The sequence below is a fragment of the Leucopleurus acutus genome, assembly GCF_964270905.1.
Source record: "Leucopleurus acutus genome assembly, chromosome: 10".
Classification (NCBI taxonomy): Eukaryota; Metazoa; Chordata; class Mammalia; order Artiodactyla; family Delphinidae; genus Leucopleurus; species Leucopleurus acutus.
Window position 1 is genome coordinate 98193707 of NC_139153.1, and position 24388 is coordinate 98218094.

Genomic DNA, 24388 nt, shown 5'->3' on the forward strand with positions numbered 1-24388 from the left:
TGTAAAATGCTATTTGCCATATCCCAGAATGCAAAGTAGAAAATAAATCACTCCAGGAGTGGCGTTTATAACTTACATGTGTGTCTCAACCCACACTGAATGTAGAAGGCACACTTTGCATAGATTTTGAAACCGTATGGAGACCTTGAAGGGGCCCATCTTCCAGCTGAGTGGGGAAGCCTCAAGCCCTGAGGGGAGGTAGCGTCTGGAAGGCTCCCGGTGTGCAGGCCTCCTCTCACTCAGCTGGGCAAGACCCTCATTTCTCAACTGACAACAGGGATGAAAATGGTCTGAGAACCTACAAGCCAGATCAGCTTCTCCAGACCTGTGGTTAAAAATGACTTAACTTTGTTTATTCTCCAAGGACTTGATTCACTTGCCATTGTTTATTAATAAGTCATTTCAGTAGACAGAGGATTGGAGTTTTGTATTGGATCGGAGGAGTTTCCAGGATATGGGCACCAATAGTTGACTGATGCTGCCATGGCAATGTAATAAGGAATACACCACTATTTTTGCTTTAGTAAATTATTTTGCCAGCATATGAAAGGGTATACTTAGAGTATCACAGTGCTTTGTGTTAAAGGGGAAAAAAACAACAATTACTGTGAATGGGGTAGAATTACTGTGTTATTGCAGTACATAAGACTTTGATTACACACTGCCAAGATTTATATCGGCCTAGTAGTTGTTGACAGATAAAGTAACAAAAATGAAACATTTATTTTTTCTTTATTGAGAGCTCAAGGGAAAGCAGATTTTCAGTTCTTACTACATTGATAGAACAGAGACTGACAGCAAAAATGTGCCGGTCCAGAAATATAAATTTTAAGCCTAGGTTCGTATCAAAATTCCATTTCGTCTTGGAGCTGCTGTTGGGATTATTTTTGATCTTAAAACAAATATATTATGGGATATCACAGTATACTTGGTATGTACAATATTAAGCCTTCCCTGTGGGCAATACTTTCAAAATTATTGTTGTTTTCAGTTGACGAAGCTTTATTTCTTTTGCAATGTTTGAGGCAACTTGAGGTATCGTCAGAGTAGGTGACATTTTACCGAATGCAAATTACTAGCAACAGACTGCTATACATTTCAGTCTGCAGGAAGTATGAAACTAGATTTGGAAAATTGATAACAGATCTTTTTTCTCTATTACAAAGTCATATTTGATGCTACAGTTTTGTTATCGACATAAGGACAAAAGTAAGTGGGAAATGTGAAGTGAGAGTTTTGGGTTTGTGTCGTTGAGATTGTTGATGTCTTGGATAAAATTTCTGGCTAAATCATTTGTACCTTTCCTTCATGTTACTTAAGTTGACATAACGAAAGAGACCTGTGAACAGGCCCCTTATACTTTCCTTCCTTCCTTCCCTCCCTCCCTCCTTCCCTTCCTCCCTCCCTCCCTTTCTTCTTTCTTTTATTCCTTCATCCCTCCCTCCTCCCTCTCTCTTTCTCCTTTCTTTTTACTCAGCTAGCAATTGTGGAAATTCTGCTATAGTTTCTCATAATTACGATGTTATTAAGTTGACTGTAATTCCGGACACAATGACATGATATACTTTGTGAATTATATACAAGTGGGTAAATAGAGTCATCAGTGAACTCTAAACATCATTATAATCCAATGGTGTCCATTTCTTGAGTATATCCTAGAAACAATTTGATTAAAATTTCAAATTATTCTTCTAAAGTCTACATTTGAAAATTTCCCCATTAAATTTTTTAGCAACAGACAGATAGCATGAACTTGTTTCTTGAATTACCTTTTCTGACCTTTTGCAAGATGATAATTACAAAAAAAGGGAAGCCTGGAAGACTTGTAAAAAATTAAGCTTATAAAGTAGCTAAAATGGCCCTTCTGTGCTGGTGTCGATTTCAGAATTAACATTTTGATTCATGCGCTTCTAATAATCACTGACCCTTACTTCATGTACTTTCCACAGGAAATGAATACAGCAGAAATTACTTTGACCCACTGACGGATGAGGAAATATACCCAAGGCAGTATGGGATGGAGGTCAGCGGAGAGGGTGAGCTAGAATTAAGTATGTAATTTTTGTGTCAGAATATTCTTTTCCATTCATGAAAATGAGGTGACAAAGATCACACATGCAGTTCCATTTAGATTTTGCAGCTTACAATTTAAATGATAAGTTTTAACCACTAACAACATGACAGGCAGCGAAGATAATTTTTGATCAAGGACAGGAAGCTGGTCAGATAGAGAAGCAGGACTTGGCTTTCATTTGATGCTGCTCTAAGCAGTTTGCTGCCATTCTGAGGCCCATGTTATGCATACGAGGAACATTATCACTTTACAAATGCCATCTCAGCTCTTCAAGTTTAAAATGAGCATTCTTCAATAAAATTCATCCAACATGTGAGATTTCCATACCCAGAGACTATTGAATTCTTTCATTGAAGACATGGAACCACCATCTAAGTTCTGAACCACAGAGGTGCAGTGATATGATGCTTTCCTCTTCTCTAATGCCGATTCTAGGTGTGGTTGTAAGATAACAATTTAAAATTGCTCCTTGTGGGCCTACCACCATGCATATTTGGTAGTTTACAAAGCACTCTAGGGTTTACAGAGGTTATTGAGATAGTGACAGTGACAAATATTACTTAGAGTCATTTGCAACCCAGAAGATCATATTTCACCATGGGGCTCCAGACATTGTATCAGCCTCTCCATGGGAGGAACATGTCTGATGTATGTATGTATGTATGGGATGAGAACATGTTTGAGGTATGTGTGTTTGTATCTGTGTTCTAATTGTATGACTGGAGTGGTCATCCAACTTGGCATAATTTATATTCGGCTCTATCCAATGGTAGGACATCCACATAATGACCCTTTAAACCCTCTTCTAGAACCATGTTCTTATGATTATATTATTTTTTTGGTAGTGACATGACCTTGTTGCTTTACCCTTGTAAAAGAGTACAGTAGTTCTTACATTCGCTATTATACTGCAGTGGCATATATAAAAGAATCTAAGAACACCTAAATTTGTTGTTTCTGTAGTAAAAAATATGATATATAGAGAGTAGCTAGTGCAAAACAGTCATTCATTTTGATCAGATGCTTATATATTCTATGATTTGAGAAACTATAATGGCTTATTCTGAAATGATTCTTGTGTCATAGATGTCATAATCCATTGAATATGAGATCCTTTTTATTGGAGAAGTATCACATTACAAGTGCCCTGCAACATGCATTTTAAAATCATTGTTCCAATTATCACTGATATACAAAAGGGTTTTTTTGTTTGCTTTTTTTAGAGCAAGACAGCATATTGAACAGAATTTGAGTCTATGACCTATAAAATAACTAAATAACCATGATGATCAATAATTTCTTTGTAATTACATTGCATGTCTATAAATTAACTGATGAGAAGGTTATCATAAATATGTTCTTTTAGCACCCCTACAAGTTGATAATAGAATTCTCTATGATCGATTAACAGAGCTCTTTCATGAGAATGGGCAAGGACGATCCCAAGGTAAGAGACCAATTATTTCCAGTCTTTTATATTACCATTAGTCGTAAATTAATTGAGATGGTTTCATGCAAATGCTAGCCTGGTTTTTCTAACTATAACCATTAATTGATGACCTATGTAAAGTTTTGATGGCTGCAAATATTTAATACAGCTAAAGTTGGGGGGAGGAATTAATTATGGCCCAATTTCCTATAATTACATAGAATTTATAATCCTAAACAGCAAAAATGATTTAACAGACTTGCTATTGCAGGATCCTACCATGTCATATGGTATGTTTGGATTCACTAGTTTATGAGGCTATATGCCATTCTTTTTAAAGACTGTTTCTTAGGTTGTAAACAAATGCTTTGAGGTGAAAAAAGACAAATAGTATAGTGTTTTCAGTCTTAGCATGAGAATTCATACTTGTGAATGTTAGGCTCCTTAGGTAAGAAATTCTTATGTGTATTATTCTAGGAACTTAAAGGTAATCCTTTAAAACCTAAATTTCAAATTCTTAGTTTAATACATATAAATTCATGCCAGAACCACACTGGAGTTTTTACCAAAACATTAAGTGCAAGTTTCTGTATATACGTGATTTCAAATTCACAAGGAATAATTCTATTAAGTTTTTTTCTCAGTATGTGTTTAGTTTTTCTCAATCATTTTTTCTCACTTATTCAAATAACTCCTTATGGTACTTATGAGGAGGAGGCACTGATTATAGTTGTCTTCTAATAGTTATGGTTATTATTTCTATTGAATTTATGCTTAGACTTCACCATTTGCTATGTGACCTTGGGCCAATTTCTTAACCTTTCCTTGCTATTTCTGCCAAATGGACATATAATACCTGCCACAATGGAGTAATTATGGGGATTAAATTATTAATTATTACATCAGCAGGGATGATAAGCACATACACAGAATGATGAAGATACTGATGATTGATGCTGATGATAAAAATATTAATTAAGCATTTCTTGAGTGCCTACTGGGTACCTGGCACAGTCCTAAGCACTGTTCTAAATAAGGTAAATATTAACTTATTTAAACATCATAGCAGCCCTAAAGGTTAGGTCTCATTTTTGATCCGCATTTACAGAATAGTACCCCCTAAAAATTTTATTTCCACCTAGATTCACCACCCCTTTAGTTCTTTGCTATTAGTTTGTGTAGCCAATTTTTTATTTCTTTTTGTCTTTATGAACGAAGCAAATTTGTTTCTCAAGCCAGCTTGAGCCCTCATTCTGAGGGATCCTAATTCAGATGATGTATTAGGCAGGATTCTCCAGAGAAGCAGAATCCAATAAAACCAACAGAAAGAGAGAGAGATCTATTTTAAAATTTGGTTCTCATCTTTGTGGAAGCTGGCAACTCTGAAATCCTTAGGGCAGACTGGCAGGCTGATTCAGGGGAGAGTAATATGAAGTTCAGGCAGGAGCTGAATTTTGCAGGGCAACAGGATGGAAACTCAGGTAAGCGTTAATGTTGCACTCTTGAGACTGAAGTTCACAGGGCAAGCCAGTAGGCCAAGAACTCAGACTGGATTTTCTCTGTTGCAGTCTTGAGACCAGATTCCTTCTGTTTGGGGAAACAGTCTTTGCTCTTAAGGCTTTCAAATGATTGGATGAGGCCCACCCACATTATGAAGAGTAATCTGCTTTTCTTGAAGTCTACTAATTTAAATGATAATCACAATATTACCTTCATGGCAACATCTAGATGGTTTTTAACCAAATAACTGGACACCATTGCCAGCCAAGCTGATACATAAAATTAAGCATCACAAATGGTTATTTTAAATCAGTCAGGCCTCTATATTTTTAGTATAATGTCTGAGTCAGCAAATATACATTGAATACCTTTTGTGTGTGTGCTAGACATTGAATAAGGCACTTGTGTACCTAACGTGTCCCTTCCATATGACAACTCATTGCAGCTTGGAGCCCTTGAAACCACCAGTTTGCACAGGTAGCATTTACAGGTAGCATCAAATAGGTCTTCCAGTATCATTTATGAGCTCACAAGAGTTTTATGGCATTTATAGAATAGTCAGGAACTTCACCATGTATTTCATAGAGGAGGATATAACCGAGACTTAGAAAGTTTAAAGACGTATACAAGGCAATACAGTGTACAGTGAGCAAAGAAGGAAGACCAGCAGTTCTCTGTATACTGCACCCTGCATTTCCCTCCAAAAAAGAGGCTCTCTTCCATTGGTTAAAAATGTCAAGGTTCTTGTTAAAATCCTAACATTGAAGGCATGGAAAATTCCACATTTTACCTGCCAGTATTTTTTTAGAGACTGGAAGAGAGAGGATTACTTTATATTTACAGCATGCATCTAGCTAGATGAGTAGATACATTTTGTAGATGATACTGATTTCAGATGCTAGAGAGAGAAGTGAAGTACACTACCATTTATATAAGTGCTGGCATTTCTATGCAAATGAACAAGGCAGGCCAAATAAAGTCCCTCTGAGTGTACAGAGCTCAGGAACTGTTCTTGGGGATCCTAACTTGGGAAATGAACCCAAGAGCTCTGACTTCTACTAAAACCATTCATCTCCCAAGCTGGTTTCAGCAAAACAGCAAGTACATGGTAAGATGTTGAAGTAAACAGCATGTAATACCAATGCACAGAAAAGCACAGTATCTACACTTCAAGATGTATTTGGTAAGAGGGAAAAAGACATTAAAGCACAGCTGTACGCTGCTCACTTTGGCAATATGGCAGGATGGACAAAGTTTGTTGGCAGGTAGTTAGTTTTTAATCTTAAAACCTGGGCTTTACTGATTTCCCAGCACATTAAGCATGAATAGTTCGCTGAATTGTTGATGATGAAAAAATGAAACTTGATCCCATGTAAGAAAAAAGGTGGTTAAATTACTGTGTGTTTAGTGACACACGTTATGTTAAAGTGACAAAAAGCGAGTGGAATTCATGTGATCTTCTTGGGGTAAACAGATGAGAGCATCGTGGAGGAGACTTTGGGTTCTGAAGAGCTGGTGAGTTCTGGTAAGATTCTTGGACTCTACAAAGAGGACGGTGAAGCCACCTCTGCTTACAGCGAGGAGACTGAAAGATACGCCCAGAAAGACATAATTCTGCCTGGAAGTTCTTCACTGGAACAGGTCAGCACTAAAATCTATATCAAGAAATGTAAAATAATCTCGCTTTTTAAAATAACAAGTTGAAATGTCGGTCCTGCACATCGTCTCCTGATTTTACTTAGCAGCACACCCCTTCCTGGCTTGATCCACGACTTTGAGACTTTCCCCTTGTTTTTCATATACATTTTACCATGCAGAGCTTATACTGTCTTACCAATATCAGTCCTAGCCCTTGCACCACTTAGTTTCACTTCACCTTTTAAAATTTCATGTTAGAGTGATAATTTCTAGCATATGATAAAGTATCTATAGTAAAACCTGAAACCAGCATAAACTTACTTGGATAAAATTAAGAAATGACTTGGACCCATTTGCATAAACACCATATAAATATGTGAATAATCTCATGTTTATGAAGTCACCATTAAGGGACTTAGTTTGTGCAGTGTTGTAACTAGTTCCAACAAGGGAATCTTTAGCCTGTGGATTGTGTTGGCTTCAGAGAGATCCTTTTTGTTTCCTGCACCTATAGTTTATATTTATGTGGAATGTAATATCATATGCTCTGGTTTACCAAAGAGGGGAAAAATATTTTTTCTATGTAGTCACCTTATCCATCTTAAATAAAAATACAAGAATCCCACAAGTCTAGGGGTGTGTGTGTGTGTGTGTGTGTGTGTGTGTGTGTGTGTGTGTAGTTTTTTGTGAAATGTAAGCTGATTTAGGATAAAAAGGAAAAAAGTATATTATCAAGTGAGGAAGACTGTTCTCAGTGATGTCTTTTATAATATCAGGTCACAAGTGGAAATATCTTCCACTTCAGAATTGTGGGGAAATTATTTTGTTTTGGGGGGGTATTCCCTAATTTGGAGTGTGAAAATTCCATAACAGAGTTTATTTTTTTCATTTGTGCCTCTTATATCTGAATATCTTGGACACATTAAGGTTAAATCTATTTTGAGCTTTCTTAAGTAAATGACCCTAATTAACAAGGACAGTCTTTCCTAACATAGGCACTACTCCTGTAGTGGGTTGAATTGTGTCCTTCCAAACTGCCTAATCCCTGGTAGCTGTGACTATGAACTTATTTGGAAGTAGGGTCTCTGCAGATGTAATTTAACTAAAGATCTCTAGATGAAATCATCCTGACTTTAGATGATTGGACCCTAAATCCAATGACCAGTGTCCTTAGTAGAGAAAGGAGAGAGAGATTTGAGCATCTGAGTCACAGACACACATAGTGCGGAAGCCATGTGAAGACAGAGGCAGAGATGGAGTGATGCATCTGTAGGAAAAGGAACACCAAGGACTGCCACAGTCACAGAAGATAGAAGAGAGGCACAGAGTGGATCGTTCCCTAGAGCCTCACAAAGGAACCAACCCGGACAGCAGACCTCTCACACCAGAACTGTGAAACCATAAATTTCTGTTGTTTGAAGTCACAGAGCTTGTGATAATTTGTTACTGCAGAAGTAGGCAACAAATGCTGCTCCAAGGGTGGAGGATCCCATGAGCAAGATTACACCACCTCGTGGCTATTTTAACAATGTTTTGTATCTTTATCAAGACAGGGCTCTCAAAAGACACTGAGGTGAAAACAAATGCATGGCTCTGTCTTTGCATATAACCCTTTTTAAACGATTATTTTTAGATGTATGTTCTGCTCCATTAACAGTTCCACATTTCCATTTATTTAATTTTTTTTTGTACCACGTGGTGCCATTGTATGTATTTCAATTTACCATCATGCTGTAAAGAACAGCACATGGATTCCTTTAGGATATGTAGCTTGTGGATTTTATATCCTCATCCTGTAAAGGGTAAGCTGAGGAGTGGAAAGCTCACCTGCTGTGCCCCTTGAGCTTGGTTTCTGCATCTGTAAATGGGTGGAAGCGAGATCTGCTTCAGGGCATTGTTAGCAGGATGAGATGAGCTAGCGGTCAAGAATCCAGCACAAAATAGGTGCTCATTAAACGGCGGGGCACTAGAGAGAGAAAATATTCTATGGCCCCTTCTCAGGCCAATGCTCATCATGTTCTCAGCCTCACCGTGTCAGGAAGTTCTCTGAACACCCAAGTCAGCATTCTATGTGGGAAAAAGCTTCAGATCTGGTATTAGAGCTCGTGGCTTCTCCTTGGTTTGGATATTTATGTGAACTTGAACCTCTATTTAAAATAGGGCTGAAAAATTTGAGCCTCTTCTGGTTGTGGTGGAGATTAATGAGATGTGTGCAAGGGCCTGGTAGTAAATGTTTTCCTTTTCTCATGAGTCATTTTATATACTTGTTGAGACTCTTACCTATTCTTACTTTTTATTGCTATTGTAATGGTGAACTGGCACTTAGAAAAAGTCAAAGCTTTTAAATGGAGATGGGGGCTGATCCCAGATGTGGTGAGTGCTGCTGGGTAAATCCCTTCTCTTAAACTATTTATCTATACCTATTAATTTATATGAGGACTGGGTTGGTTGCTTCTTGCCCCAAATTATAGGGCCTTGTTGTGGTGGTGCATACAAAAGAATCTAGATCACAAAAAGATATTAAAGGAATTTACTAAGAGGTTACCATGTGGACTGGTCTGTTAAAGGGATTACTACATGAAATCCCATCAGACATAGAGATCCTGACACTCCATATGCGTCTTGGAGGGGACAAAAAAAAGAAACAAGAAAAAAATTGTGCAGAATGAGAGAACTCTCTTAGTAAACTCTGTGACACCTTGGGGCCCCAAGCACACCTATTGTGGGACCACTTTTTTCCTCTCCAAACAGAACGAGACACAGAGAGATGAAGAATTTGCCTTCTCACTTTGCAAAAGCATTGTGTGTGCTTGTGTGTGTGTGTGTGTGTGTGTGTGTGTAGGTGTTGGCGGGTGTGTCACAGAGCCCAGCTAGACCAGCATCACTTCCCTCCCATGATTCTGATGTGAAACTGATGAGAAAATCACTCATGGAGTCTACCTTTAGTTAGCGGGATGTGACACTGATGTCAGTAATGCCACAATCACACCTGAAACAATAGGGAGCGTCATCCTAGGTAAGTCACCCTGGTTAAGCTCTCTTAGGTGAGCTTAGGTAAGTTACTCACTGAGGACATCCAGAAGTACTTGGAGGAGAACTTTGCATTTGGCTGAGGTCTCATGATGAAGGTGGGAGCCTGTGAAATCTGGTGACTAACGGGACTGCTTGTTATTCCACACTAATCAGTCCACATGAGGTAGGCTGGTCCTGCAACCGAGTCAGAAGGATGCTACTGTTGACATTTCTAGTACAAGGCAATTGAGACAGCAGGGCACCTCAGGGCATGATGAGATTATGAGGGATAGCACCAAAGAGCAGTGTTGGACTGCAGGGGAAACACACACTCTTGGGGTCAATTAGAAGATCACATTTCCAGGGTCATGCAAATGATAAAATATTATTTTTTATTGTTACCATAGGGCAGTTTAGTGGCTTAAGTATATAAAGCTACTTTAGAAATATTTGGGCTGACTTTTTATATCCCACTGATATTGGAAAACTGTGGAAAAGACATTATGAAATGACTCAGCTCTGAGAAATTATCCAGTCAGGAATAAAACTAATCAATTAAGTGCATAGTTATAACAGATTTAATCACAGAGGAAATCCAAGGAAACAGTAATACATTGTCTTTCAAATAAACATTGAATTAGAAATAAAATAATTTAATTTTCCTTTTTAGCATCAGGAGGCAGTGTTTTCCTGGACATTTCTTAATATGTATTGTATGTGATGTACCTGTCCCTAATCAGTTACATGTAACTAGGTTTTCCTCTGAATTTTATATATAAACATTCCATAATTTAGCTTATTCAGTTAAGAAACCATGCTTTAAGGACTTTTTAAAATGACTCGTGTAGTATCCGATGGTAGTCAGGGAAAATTATTTTATGTTTTCATCTTGATTGTAACAATAAAGTAAAGCATTTAGAGTAGTGGTGGATTAGGCATGTTAGCCTGAATTAAGCGTCTTCCAGGGAAGCATTCTGAAAAGCTTGCCAGTGTGTATTGGCAGCTAACGCTACTTTTCTAAATTCTTTAAAACTGCCTGGCATTTGGCAATGGGCATGAATGAAATATGACTGTATGTGTGAGTGACACTCAAGTCTGAAGTCTGATTCTTGAATATGAGAGACAATGTAAAAATGTAAAATCTATAATAAAATCTCTATACATAAAAGATGCATTTCATATGATACTTTAACACATTAGCCAGTGTATTTTTTTCTGTAAGCCAGAAACATATATTCTGCTCTGTGGTTAGTATAGGAAACTTTTTGGAGGGAAAATGGATTTTTAAAAATCACTGGAGTCATTTACACGAGCTAAACTTCTATTTTTTTACTTAACCAACATAGTAGCTCATCTATCATTGCTTAAATACTACATTAAATATAAGTTAATATATAACGAATATTATAAGGTGGAAGAGAAGAGAACAAACTACTTCATAGTGAAAAAAAGCAATAGTGATTTTCCATATGTTACTTCAAAGGAAATGACAATGACATTGTCATTTTTATAGTTCGTAAGTGTCTGTAACATTCAATGCCTTTTCTAACATAAGCGGGAAAAATGCCATATTATTATAAATGTGAAAAGTGGTTCTAAAGAGTAGAAATATAATTTTACAAACTAAAAGGCTCATGGAATCCTTTTCAGTTTTAACAGTCGGTTAAGCCTATACAAGAAAAATTTACTATGTAATTTACGGCACTCAAATTTCTCATTATTTTGCCTCCATTTTATTTATTTACGTTTTAAGTCCTCCTTGGTTGCTTGACATACATTCTGAACATCCCAGAATGTTCAGGAAATGAAATGGTGCAGATGGAGGCGTACTTGCCAAGGCTGACTGGCATTTAAGGAGAGACAGATTACCATCTAGAATGAATAAACACATTTTAGTAATGTTATCTTTGCTCTGAAAACCTAATCCAATCACAATCGTTTATTGTTCATTTTGGCCAGAGATCTTCTTACCTATAGTAAAACAACTGAACATTTCTGAAACAAAGATATTGATGAAAGCATTTCTTGTTTGTTTGTTTTAAAGCAAAGCATGTTACTTTTTATATAGTAACTGTTAAAAATTTTACCATATTGAGAATGCCACACTGAACATGATTTTATTGTGTATAGTTTTGAAACAAAACAGCCACATCAGATTGACAGGTGATTTAATAATTCCACCCTCTTTGACCAATTATTCCCTTTCCCTTATAGATACGTTCTTGTATAACCCAACTTCCTTCAGAAACTCAGCCATCAATTTTACACCAGCAAATGAAAATCTGTTTTGAATAAGAAGTGAGAATACTACATGGTTTTCAAGAGAAAGGAACTCCCATATTTAATATTAAACACTTATATTAGTACTTAAATAAATAAGATACTTATGCTTTATTCCATGAGCTCACTTACTGAAGGACCATATCTTTTTTATTTTCAACACCAAACACAGGACCTGGCAGGAAACAAATTCTACCCCCATTAAATGCTTTTTGATGAATGAATGAATGAATAAATGCTACAGATAACTGGCTGGGCAAAATTATCATGGATACTACTGACATATAAATATTCCTTGATATGAATTTTCTCTAATACAGTTCTAATGTCATTATGTGGAGTGTTATGATTTGGTATTTCCATGCGTATCATCTAAATTACTTTTAAGATATTTGTGTTGTAGAGTAGAGAAAAAGGCTGTTTATTTTTTTCCAGATTTATTGAGGTATAATCGACAAATAAAACTGTAATATATTTAGAGTGTAAAACATGATTTGGTAAACATCTGTGTTTTTGTTTTTGTAAGAATCCTTAAGATCTACTCTCTTAGCAAATATATAAATATTTGTAAAACACAGTATTAATAATTGTAGTCACCATGCTGTATATTAGATCTTCAGAACTTATTCAACTTATAACTGAAAGTTTGTAACTTTGATTAGAATCTCCCAATTTCTCTTACCTTCTACTCCTGGCAAACATCATTCTACTGTTTCTATGAGTTCTACTTTTTTTTTTTTTTAAAGATTCCACACATAAGTGATACAATACAGTATTTGTCTTTTTCTATCTGTTTTATTTCACTTATCATAAAATTCCCAACAAATTAGTTATAGAAGGAATGCACCTCAATATAATAAAGCCATCTGTGACAAGCCCACAGCGAACATCATACTCAATGGTAAAAAGCTGAAAGCTTTTCCTCTAAGATCAAGAATGAGACAAAGATGCCCACTCTAACCACTTCTGTTCAACATGGTACTGGAAGTTCTAGCTAGAGCAATTAGATAAGAAAAATAAAAGGCATCCAAATCAGAAAAAAAGGCTCTTTAATAATATAATAGCTAACATCCACTGCATACCTACTGATACTATTCTAAGAACTTTGCATAATTTAACCTCACAATTGCCTTAAGAAGGTAGTGTTATTGTCTCCATTTTATAGAAGAGCAACCTGAGACACAGAGAGGCTGAGTAACTTGGGAAACGTTCTACAACTAATAAGTTGCTGAGCCAGGATTCAAACTTAAACAGTCTTAACCATCACACTATACTGTTGGTGGCAGTTCACAGTGTTCAAATTTTATATCATTCACCTGGCACATTACATTTCGGAGGGAGTGAAATTCCAGGCCAATTAAGTGCTTTTGACATTCTTTAAATTATTCTGTAGAGAATGTAGACCAACACATCTTATAACATTATTTCATATTGTATTTGGTTAAACCAAGAAAAACAAAGTTGAGGCATATTTACAATAGCTTAAAGACTCAATGGCATTCCTTGTAGTTGTGCTGGCAAAACAACATCCAAGAAAGAATGAATTACAAAATAATCATTCATTTATTTTTGAAAATACAGAACATTTAAAAAATTTGACTAATATCTTCACCCTACCTACCAGTGAATTCATACCTTACATACCTTCTCCCACTTTAAAAAAAAGACTGTCATTCCCCAAATATATGCCACGTTTAAAAAAAATTCTTGTCCACAGTCCCTAGTTGGTCACATCTTACTGTCATTTCCTTGAGGAAGCCCAATCGTTCATGTGTCTCTTCTCACAACTTTACTTGTATTTTCTGAGTAAATGGTGTATGTCTTTATCATGCTCTTCCTTTCTGGAAGTTAGGAATTTCATTCTGTTTGTTTGTGTGTCTTTCTACTCAACACCCAGCGTGGAGTTCAATATTTGCTAACTCCATATTTATTGAATGGGCATTTGGTACATAACATATTGGATAAATGAATAATTGCAAAAAGATCTGAACCTTTCACTTCCTAAATTATATTTTTATGAAGTCAAGAATCCATTTAGACTTGTCATCTAAGAGTAAACAAAGTGAATCACAGTATAGTCATGACCGAATGTTGCCACTCTTCTTTGTATTCTTCAACTCCAGCTGCCATAACAAAATACCATACACTGAGGGGCTTAAACAACAGATGTTTGGTTTTTCACAGTTCTGGAGGCTGGAAGTTTGAGATCAGCGTGCCAGCATGGTTGGTTTGTGGGGCGAGCCCTCTTCCTGGCTTATTGATGCCTGCTTTCTCCCTGTATCCTCACATGGTAGGGAAAGACAGAAAAGAAGTAATCTCTCCAGTGTCCTTCCTTAAGAGGGCACTAATCCCTTCATGGTGTCCCTACCCTCATGACCTCATCTAAATATAATGATCTCTCAAAGGCCCCTTTGTCCGATTACAATCACACTGGGAAATAAGGCTTAAACATATGAATTTTGAGGGAACACAATTCAGCCCATAGAACTCTCCTTTAAAAAATACTAGATTTTCATGAAAACTTTTCTACATAGATCTTAGCTCATGAAAAATTCATTTACCCTGAGTATGGGAGGATGGACTTGTTTCACAAATGTTTCAGCTGAAGTGCTTCTAGTGGCTGAGTGCTTCGTTTATTTTAGGATAGAGCTTTGGATGGGAAAGAAGCCCGGGACTTAGAACGAGCACTGCTCAGAGATGGGTGGACTGCCAAGGCTTTGAGAAGGTGTAGTCCTTGCCTATCAGAGACCCAAAGTGGTCTAAATATATTCCTGGAAGAAGATGTTGACATGCACTTTTAGGGAGAACAAAGTAAAATAAAATTGCTTATCTTATTGCTAATATTTAGAGACTTTTCTTCAATCATTGGAAATTTGATTTGTACCATAATAATTCTGTGCCATTTATCAATTTGGAAAGAACAAAATCTTTCAAAACATGTACTGAATAGGTACCATTTTTGCTATTTAGATGGCTCATTTGTACCGTTTAATCTGTTAGAATCTAGAACGGTACAACGGAAGATAGTTTGAAAAGGAACAGAAAATAAATTTATATTCATGTAATTGAAATTTTCTAGCAAAAGCAATGATTTGACTCTAGGTTTCTCTAAGTGAAAATTTAGACTACCTCATTTTCAAAGAAAAGTGATGTGAAATTTGTGTGTGTGTGTGTGTGTGTGTGTGTGTGAGAGAGAGAGAGAGAGAGCTGGAGAGAGAGAGAGAGCTGGAGAGAGAGAGAGAGATTGACTTAGTGAAATTGCTTAAGAATCATTAAAATGAAAAAAAGGTGTATGAGAAAATATCTTAGTGAAAACGTTTTGATGCTGTGTCTTATCTATCAAGTTCATTGAAATGTGAGTTCTATGTAGAATTTGCACAAATCCAAGGAAAATGCCAGGATGCTCAAGCTTCTAAATCCAGAATGTTGTTTATATTTACAAAGACCTCTCCAACAGGAACTGTTAGACTGCAGGAAACCTCATTTTCAATATGTCTGCATAACACCAATAAATGGTAACAAAAATTATATCTGGATATGGAGAGAAATAGCCTTCTTAATGTTCACCTCCTATATCTTTTTTCTCTAATAAGTTTGCTGACCACAGTGCTCATTAGTGGTACAATAAAAAGGAGCTACTGGTAAATAATAACAATTCTTTGTATTTATACGGTGCCTTTGATCAGAGCACCTCAAAGCTTTCATGACTCATTAATCTGTGAAATACATCAGTGAAGTGTAAAGGCGTCAAGGATTATTACCCTCTTTTTGTAAACAGAGAAACTGAGGCATTTGCAAGAAACTATCCCAAGGTCATTCAATGATTTGATGACAGAGTCAGGGATAAGATCTATAAACCAGATCTAATTAGAGCAAAGACAAGCAGTGCTCAACGAAAACCAGTAGCTTCCGTGAAATCGCTGAAAAGTTTTATGCAATGCTTGGAAACAACATTGCTTTAAAAGACACGCTTTTTATTTAGTTTTCATTTTGAGTGATTTCTTCCATTTAGTAATGGAGACCTCTCCACAGCTTCCTATTTAGATCACTTAATATTAGGCCATTTCCTTGAGACCTCTCTGGCTTGCATTTCTTCTATATGAAGAAATAGTATATGTTTCTTATGAAACAGTTTAATTACTAATAGGAAAAAAATGAAAATAACTTTATATATATCTATGTTTATATATACCTATGTATGTCAACACATAAATATTTAGTCAATTAAATGTCAATCTGTCTATCATCAATTGATTTGGAAAAACTATTCTACAGAAATATATTGTACTCTACTTCATTGCAATTTCCATATGAATGAAGGTTAAAGGCATAAACCCTGCAATATTATTTTTTTTTTCCCAAAGCCAACTGCTCAGTTCCAATTAGAAACGACCCTCAGAAGATGGCAAATCACATTTTCCTCAAAACTTGTCTCATAAAAACAACTCATTGTATGGTTTCTTGGAAGAAAAAATATTTATTTTTTTACGTGATTATTTTCTCATTGCCCCTTTACTGTGTTATGATTACTTAAATTTTCAAAGGGTTGTGCCGTGGGACCCCTGTGGAGTGGCAGAGTCTGTAAGGGAAGGGATTACCTTGTTTGCACACACACAGAGAATTTTGTATTTTATGTCTTTGTTCCTATTCCCTGTTTCCTAGTACAGTTGACCCTTGAATTGCACGGGGGTTATGGGACCCCAGAAGAGTGGAAAATTCATGGAATCAGGAGTCAGCCCTCTGAATCCCCAGTTCCACATCCTAGGATTCAACCCACCTGTGACGGTGTAGTACTGTATTTATTGAAAAAAAATCCTCGTATAAGTGAACCTGAGCAGTTCAAACCCATGTTGTTCAAGGGTCACTGTATACATAGTAGACCTTCAAGATTGCCAATTGATTTCCTTGTTATTTGGCTGGACATTTACTTTTCTCATACTATCTGTTTTGTTTTTATGACATACCAAGTCTCTCTGGTGTTTTTCAGTTAAAATCCAATGTCACCGGTTGTTTAAATGTGGTCCGTCAACCTCTCTCAGGATACCTGAGATGCTTATTAGAATGCACATTCCTGGGTACCAACACAGACTTACTGTCTCATAATCTCTGGGAAAGGAGTCCTAGAATGTATAAACACAAACCCTCTAGGAGGTTTTTATTCACATTAAACTTAAGATCTTTTCCTATCTTACAATTATAGATAATACTTCTACAGCACTTAACATGTGCTAGGCATTGTTCTAAGTACTTTATATATAATAACATTTAATTCTCATAGAAACTTTTGAGATGTTATGACTTAAAAAAAGAAGTATCTTGCTAAGACCATGAATTCCTATTCTCCACATACATTTGTAATATACTAATTGTAAATGAGATAAGACAACACCTATAAAATATGAGGCAGCATTTAAGATTTAATTGATAGGAGGTTATAAAGTAGTATAAGAGCCCTAATTACCCTTCACTCAGATTGAATTGCTTTTTAAAAATTATCGCAGGAGTGGTAAAATTATTTGAGTTTTTTTTTTTTTTTTTTTTTTAGCAAAGAGGTAGCTCTTTTTAAAAAAAATAATTTTATTTATTTTTGGCTGTGTTGGGTCTTCGCTGCTGCATGCAGGCTTTCTGTAGTTGTGGCAAGCGGGGGCTACTCTTCATTGCGGTGTGCAGGCTTCTCATTTCAGTGGCTTCTCTTGTTGTGGAGCACGGGCTCTAGGCGCACAGGCTTCAGCAGTTGTGGCACATGGGCTCAGTAGTTGTGACTCACGGGCTCTAGAGTGCAGACTCAGTAGTTGTGGCGTACAGGCTTAGTTGCTCCGTGGCATGTGGGATCTTCCTGACCAGGATCAAACCTGTGTCCCCTGCATCGGCAGGTGGATTCTTAACCACTGTGCCACCAGGGAAGTCCCGAGATCTTTTTGTTTTCTTATGGCAGAGTGAATTCATTCAATCTATCTTTGGGTCCTGGTCATAGATAATGGGATATTTTCATTTATTGTCTTTTTTTATTGTTAGTTTTAATTTTTAGGGTCTTAAAGTTTGTTCACTAATAAATTACCTCAAAAAAACCAACACAAATTTTTTCTCTAGGATGTTTTTGGGATAAACAAGGAAATGTGAATATGGACACGGTATTAGATGATATTAAAAAATTAGTGTTGCTACAGTAATCAAGGCAGTGTGATATTGGTGAAAAAAATAAACAACTAGATGAATGGAACATAATAGAGAGACCAGAAATAGACTGACATAAATATAGTCAACTGAGTTTTGACAAAAGAGCAAAGGAAATTCAATGGAGAAAAAATAGTCTTTTCAACAAATGGTGCTGGAACAACTGGACATCCACATGCCAGTAAAACAAAAACAAAAACATAAAACCTAGACACAAACCTTACAACTCTCAAAAAATTAACTCAAAATGGATTATAGCCTAAATGTAAAATGTAAAACTGTAAAACTCCTAGATGATAACACAGGAGGAAATCTAGCTATGGCAGTAACTATTTAGATACAACACCAAAGACACAACCCAGGAAAGAAATAACTGATAAACTAGACTTCAATAAAACTAAAGCCTTCTGCTCTGTGAAAGACAGTGTCAAGAGAGTGAAGAGACAAGCAACACGCCAGGAGAAAATATTTGTAAAAGACATACCTGTTAAAGAACTGTTGTCCATAATATATAAAGAACTCTTAAAACTCAATAATAAGAAAATAAACAACATGATAGGCATTTTTAACGAAGCTCTGTGTTATGTGTCGCTAGGGAAATACAAATTAAAACAACAATGAGATATCACTACATACCTATTAGATTGGCCAAAATCAAAAAGCACTGATGACATCAAATGCCATTCTTTGCCGTGGGGAGTGCAGAATGGTACAGCCATTTTGGAAAACAGTTTAGCAGTTTCTTACAAAACTCAAATACTCTTACCGTATGATCCTGCAATCACTGTCCTCAATATTTACCCAATGAGTTAAAAACTTATGTTTACACAAAAATCTATACACGGGATGTTTATAGCAACTTTATTTATAATTGCCAAAACTTGGAAGCAATCAAGATGTCATTCAGTTGGTGAATGGATAAATAACCTGTGGTTCATCCAAACAATGGAATATTATTTAGCACTAAAAAATGAGCTGCTAAGTCATGAAAAGACATGGAGGAACCTTAAATGAATATGACTAAGGGAAAGAAGCCAATTGCAAAGCCTTCATAGCAATTCCAACTATGTGACATTCTGGACAAGGCAAAATAGGGAGATAGTAAAAAGATCCATGGTTAGGTGGGAGGGAGGGATGAAAAGGCAGAGTACAGAGAATTTTTAGAGCAGTTAAACTAATCTGTTTAATACTATAATGGTGGATATATGTCATTATACATTTGTCTAAACCCATAAAATGTACAACACCAGGGGTGAACCGTAATGTGAACTATGGACTTTGGAAAATTATTGTGTCAATGTAGGTTCAAATGTTGATGGTAAGGGAGGTGTGTGTGGCAGGGGAGGGGGAACATCTGCACTTTTGGGATATGGGAAATCTCTGTACTTCGGGTGATAATGATGTGTCAGTGTAGGTTCATCGATTTTGACAAATATGCCACTCTGCTGGGGAATGTTGGTAGTGGGGAGGCTGTGAGTGTGTGAGGCCAAAGGTATATGAGAACTCTCTGTATTTTCTACTCAATTTTGCTGAGAAAATAAAACTGCTCTGAAAAATAAAGCCTATTTTTTTTAAAAAGTGCTAATTTTGTAATGTGTCATAATGACATTATGGTTATGAAAAAATGCTCTCCTTTAAGAGATGGATACTGCAATATTTAATGGTGAAATGTCAAATGTCTTTAATTTGCTTTAAAAATTTCAGACTTTGTACACATATATATATAAATGGAGCAAATATGGCAAAATTTAATCATTATTAAATCTAGATAATGGGTATGTAGTGGTTTCATTATATAATTCTCTCTACTCTTTTATATATTTTGACATTGTTCATAATTAAAAGCAAAAATACTTTTATGCAATTACCACACATTAATTTATTTTTGAATTCTGTTGAGACCATTTAAGTCACCAGTCCTAGACTCTGGCAGAACGTTAGAATCACATGGGGATTAATTAAGTTAGAATTTCAGGGTAGTGGGTATTTTAAGAAGCTCAAATATGCATCAAGAATTGAAAACCAGTGGTCTAACTGCTCTATTCCCGGTTTCTGAAAATAAAGAAAATGATGTCGTGAACAGTTTTTTCATGGTATCCAAAGGCTCGGTCATGTAACTCTCAGCTATTTCTAGCCATAAGGCAACGGTAGCATGGTAATCTCAGCTTCCCCCACTCTAGTGACCATAAGAATTTCCCATTAATGTGGTCATATATGACTGATACATAGATGGATGGATAGATAGACAGATAGATAGATGATAGACAGTAGATAGAATTTTAATACATTGAACTTAAATTTATTGAGTCCCAGGCATTGGGACAGGAGCTTTTGTTACCTCTTTTTCTTTTTGCCCATAACTGTGGGAGATAGGTGTGATGATCCCCATGCTTTAGGTGAGGACATCGAAGCTGAAAGCTTGTTATTCTTTTCTCATGTTTCATCCAGAATTCTCAGATGCCCCTGTACGCTTTCCTTGACTCTTCAGAGTTTCTTTTATTCCATTCTTTGAGGCAGATGCCGAAGCATTTTGCTGTAGGAGGTCACATGGGCATACTCTTTCCGATTCTTGTATCTGTGGCTTCTTTCATTCCTCGTGGCTTTCCTTTCGGCTCATTACAACTCACGTCTCACCTTTGAGAGAACTGACTAAAATATATTTAAATAGCATGCCATTTAGATTACTTTTTAAAAAGCAATTTTCCACTGTAGATTTAGAAACCAACAGATCTCTTTTAGCCAGCATAATTTCTGATTAACTAATTTAATCTGTGCGAAATTACATAAGCAAACCTGAAAGAAGACTCCATCAATTTTTTTGCCTTTGGATGTAACATAATATTTTCAAAAATGAACCAAATAGAGTAACTAGCCCCCAGGCAGAGCAAATGACTCTAATAGCCATCTCCCACACATTTCTTTGGTGGAAAGACCACAAATGAAAATAAAAATGTGGCAGCCCATGGGTTAAAGCCCTGCATGTATCCTATTAAGTAACAGTTTGGAATAGCAATACAAAGAGTTACCCTTCTAGAAGTTCAAAAAGAGAAAAGAATTGATGTCTTCGCTTTAGGCTGCCAACAGCGCTCTTCTGATGGACTGTTGATTTCAACAGTGCTTGGCTGCCTGTAATTGCACGGAGAGACCTTTATCTTTCAGTTCTTTAGTTTATTCTGTTTTTATTTGGTTTCAATTCCATTATTTGTGGCAGAATAAAATCACAAATAAAATGTTCTAATTGTACTAGGTGAGAATCAACATTTTATATTTTGAAAAGGAGAAATGATCTGTGAAGATCCATCCTTAGGAGGTAGGAGGTCTGAGTTCTGAGCCCCAAAGTTCAGACTAGCTCCCTATTACTTGGGAAAAACCCTCAAGCAGTCTGGATCTTGGTTTTCGTAGTTGCATAATTAGAGGGCTGGATTTCATCATTTTAAGGTTCTTTTAGTCCCCCAAATTTTAATGATGCTACCTTATATTTACATATACTAGTTATTAAAGAGATAGCAGATAATCCCCAATTCATGATATGGTGAAGATTTTCTTCTTTGTGGGTTAATTATATTTTACATCAGTATTTCTAAATGTTTGTGAGCATTAAAACCAACTGGGGTGCACGATAAGGTGGGCGCTCTGATTTATTGGGATTAGAGGGTGACTAGGAACCTACATTTTGAATAAGTTCCCTAGATGATGCTCTGGAAATTGTGCTGTGGGGTAGAAGGGGAGCACAGGGAGGTAGGGCTTGAAAGCGGTCAGCCGTCAAACATCATGAAAGGAGTCAGACTCTTGAGTACCTGAATTTGCCTACTTTGGAGTTAATTTGCTTTTTTATTTTTTTAAGTTTTAAGGTGAAAGCATATATTAATTTTTATTTTTATGTCTTCCCTACAACGTAGACTTTAAGTGCTCTAAATTTTCTTCTCTGTACTTTTTTGCTGTATTTCACTAATTTGGCATGTTATGCTTTATCATTTAGTTCAACATATTTTTCAATTTGTCTTTGACCTGTGGGTTCTCTGGAAGCATGTTGTTTAATTTCCAAATATTTGGGGAGTTCTAGATATCTTACTGTTGTCGATTTCTAATTTAATGCATTTGTGATCAGAGAAAATACTCTGCATTATGTTAATCCTTTGACATTGATTGCAACTTGTTTTAAGGTGCAGAATATGGTCTATCTTATTGAATGTTCCATGTACCCTTGAGAAGACTGTACATTATGCTCTTGTTGGGTGTAGTGTTCTATAAATGTCAAATAGGTCAAATCATTCGATAGTACTGTTAACATTTTCTACATTTTTACTGATTTCTTTGGTCTTTTGCTATGAATTATCAAACTCCCCAAGTATGACTGTGAATTTGTCTCTTTTTCCTTTTAGTTCTGCCAGTTGTTCTTTCATGTGTCTAGAAGCTTTATTGTTACACACATACACCTTTAAGATCGTTGTTTTTCCCTTTAATCGTTGTGAAATGCCCCTCTTTATCTTTGGTCATACTTTGTGTCTTGAGGTCTAGTTTGTCTGATGTTAATATAGCCACATCAGATTACCCATGCTTAGTGTTGCATGGTTTTTACTTTTTCATTCCTTTACTTTCAAAATTTTATGTGAAAGGTATGTTTCTTGTTAATGACATATATTGGGTTGGCCAAAAGTTTCGTTCAGGTTTTTCCCTTAACGTCGTATGGAAAAACACGAACGAACTTTTTGGCCAGCCCGAATAGTTTGGTCTTAGAGTTTTAATTTAGTCTGACAATCTCTTCCTTTGTATAGGGATATTTAGACCATTTACATCTGTTAAAATCACTAATATGCATGGATTTAAATATATTATCTTGTTATTTGATTTGTCTTGTCTGCTCTTTGTTGCTCTGTTTCGTGCTGAATCAAGTAGGCGGGTTTTTCTTCTTTTGTATCCATTTTATCTGTTCTATTGATGTTTTTATCATGCCTCCTGGAGATTTTTTTCTTTAATGGTGTTCTAGAGATTGCAATATGTATCTTAGCCTTATCATGGTCTGCCTTCAAAAACATTTTGCTACTTCACAAAAAAATTTAAGAATTTTACAATAGTAAAATTGGGAGGGACATTCTCTTGAGACTTTTTTGACTTAAGTAGAAGCAAAAGGCTCTCTTGCCTGAATCTTCAAACTCTCATTTAAATTTTTTTCCTCTTTACCAAACTATTATTTCAAATCACCCTCGGTTTAAAAACGACAAACGAACAGTTTTCCTTGACCATTTTTCCTTTTTTTTTCCCCTGATGGCCATAAGTATTTATCACCCTCATCCCCTAACTAGAAAGAGTAATATCCCCTTGCTTTCTCCATTTCTTTCTCCTATTAGTCTTTTCTCAGTCCTCTAATGTTTAGTTTCCAGTATGGCTACTGGGATAGTTTCTCTTTGTATGACCTACAGTTACCAAGTCAGTCACTTTTAAATTCATATTTTATTGGAGCTATTGCATTCAAAACATTAGAAACATGCTACTTTACTGAAACTCCCTGATTACTTGCTTTTACGGCCTCTCTTATATCTCTAGGTCTTCTTGTTCAGTCTAGCTTTATTTTATTTTTTTAAACTATTTTTTATTGGAGTATAGTTGCTTTACAGTACTGTGTTAGTTTCTGCTGTACAGCGAACTGTCTATCTTTAAAATGCTGTTTTTCCTCAAACTCTTTCTAGCCCAGATTCTTTTTCTGCTCCATGCATTTACTGCAGGGCATCTCACCCAGTACAACAGCTTCAGCTTTTATCTGAAGACTCAAGTTTTTTATCTCCAACCCAGATCGCTGTCCTGCTCTCTAGAGCTGTGTACGAAACTGCCTTCACGACACCATCTCTGGTTTCCCCTGTTTTTTATTTCCCCCTCCCCCCTCCAACCTCCTCTTCTTGAGTTCTTTATCTCATTGAAAATTACTCCATTTTCTATGTGGTTATCCAAACTAGAAACCTGGAAGTCACCCTCAATTCCTGCCTTGTCCTTAGTCACATCAGCCGTCCAGTCCTTTTCATTCACCTCCCATGCATTTCTGTAATCTCACTCCTCCTCTCCAGCCCCATGGCCACATCCCTAAAGTGACAGCCCTGCCACCTTGCACTGCACTATACCTGCTTCACCCATCTCTCTGCGGTGTCATCAGCCTGCTGCTATGACAATCTGATCTGATTGCTTCCTGTTTGAAATCTGTAACTGCTTCCCCATTATCTATAATGCCTAGCACAGAAGAGACACTGAATAGTTTTGAAAGAGGGAAAGAAAGGTCAAACAAAATTACA

The 24388-nt window shown here is 36.3% G+C and overlaps 1 protein-coding gene across 1 annotated transcript in view; it reads left to right on the forward strand.

Annotated features, from left to right (window-relative positions):
* The window catches only part of LOC309967681 (uncharacterized protein), a gene marked incomplete at both ends in the record, with an annotated part of 268712 nt that overhangs the window by 19248 nt on the left and 225076 nt on the right, over positions 1-24388 (forward strand). Inside the window, 4 exons of the mRNA XM_082848441.1 lie at positions 1950-2036; positions 3441-3521; positions 4877-4984; positions 6478-6644. Of these exons, the coding sequence (XP_082704567.1) occupies positions 1950-2036; positions 3441-3521; positions 4877-4984; positions 6478-6644 (443 nt within the window). The remainder of the gene's footprint in view (positions 1-1949; positions 2037-3440; positions 3522-4876; positions 4985-6477; positions 6645-24388) is intronic.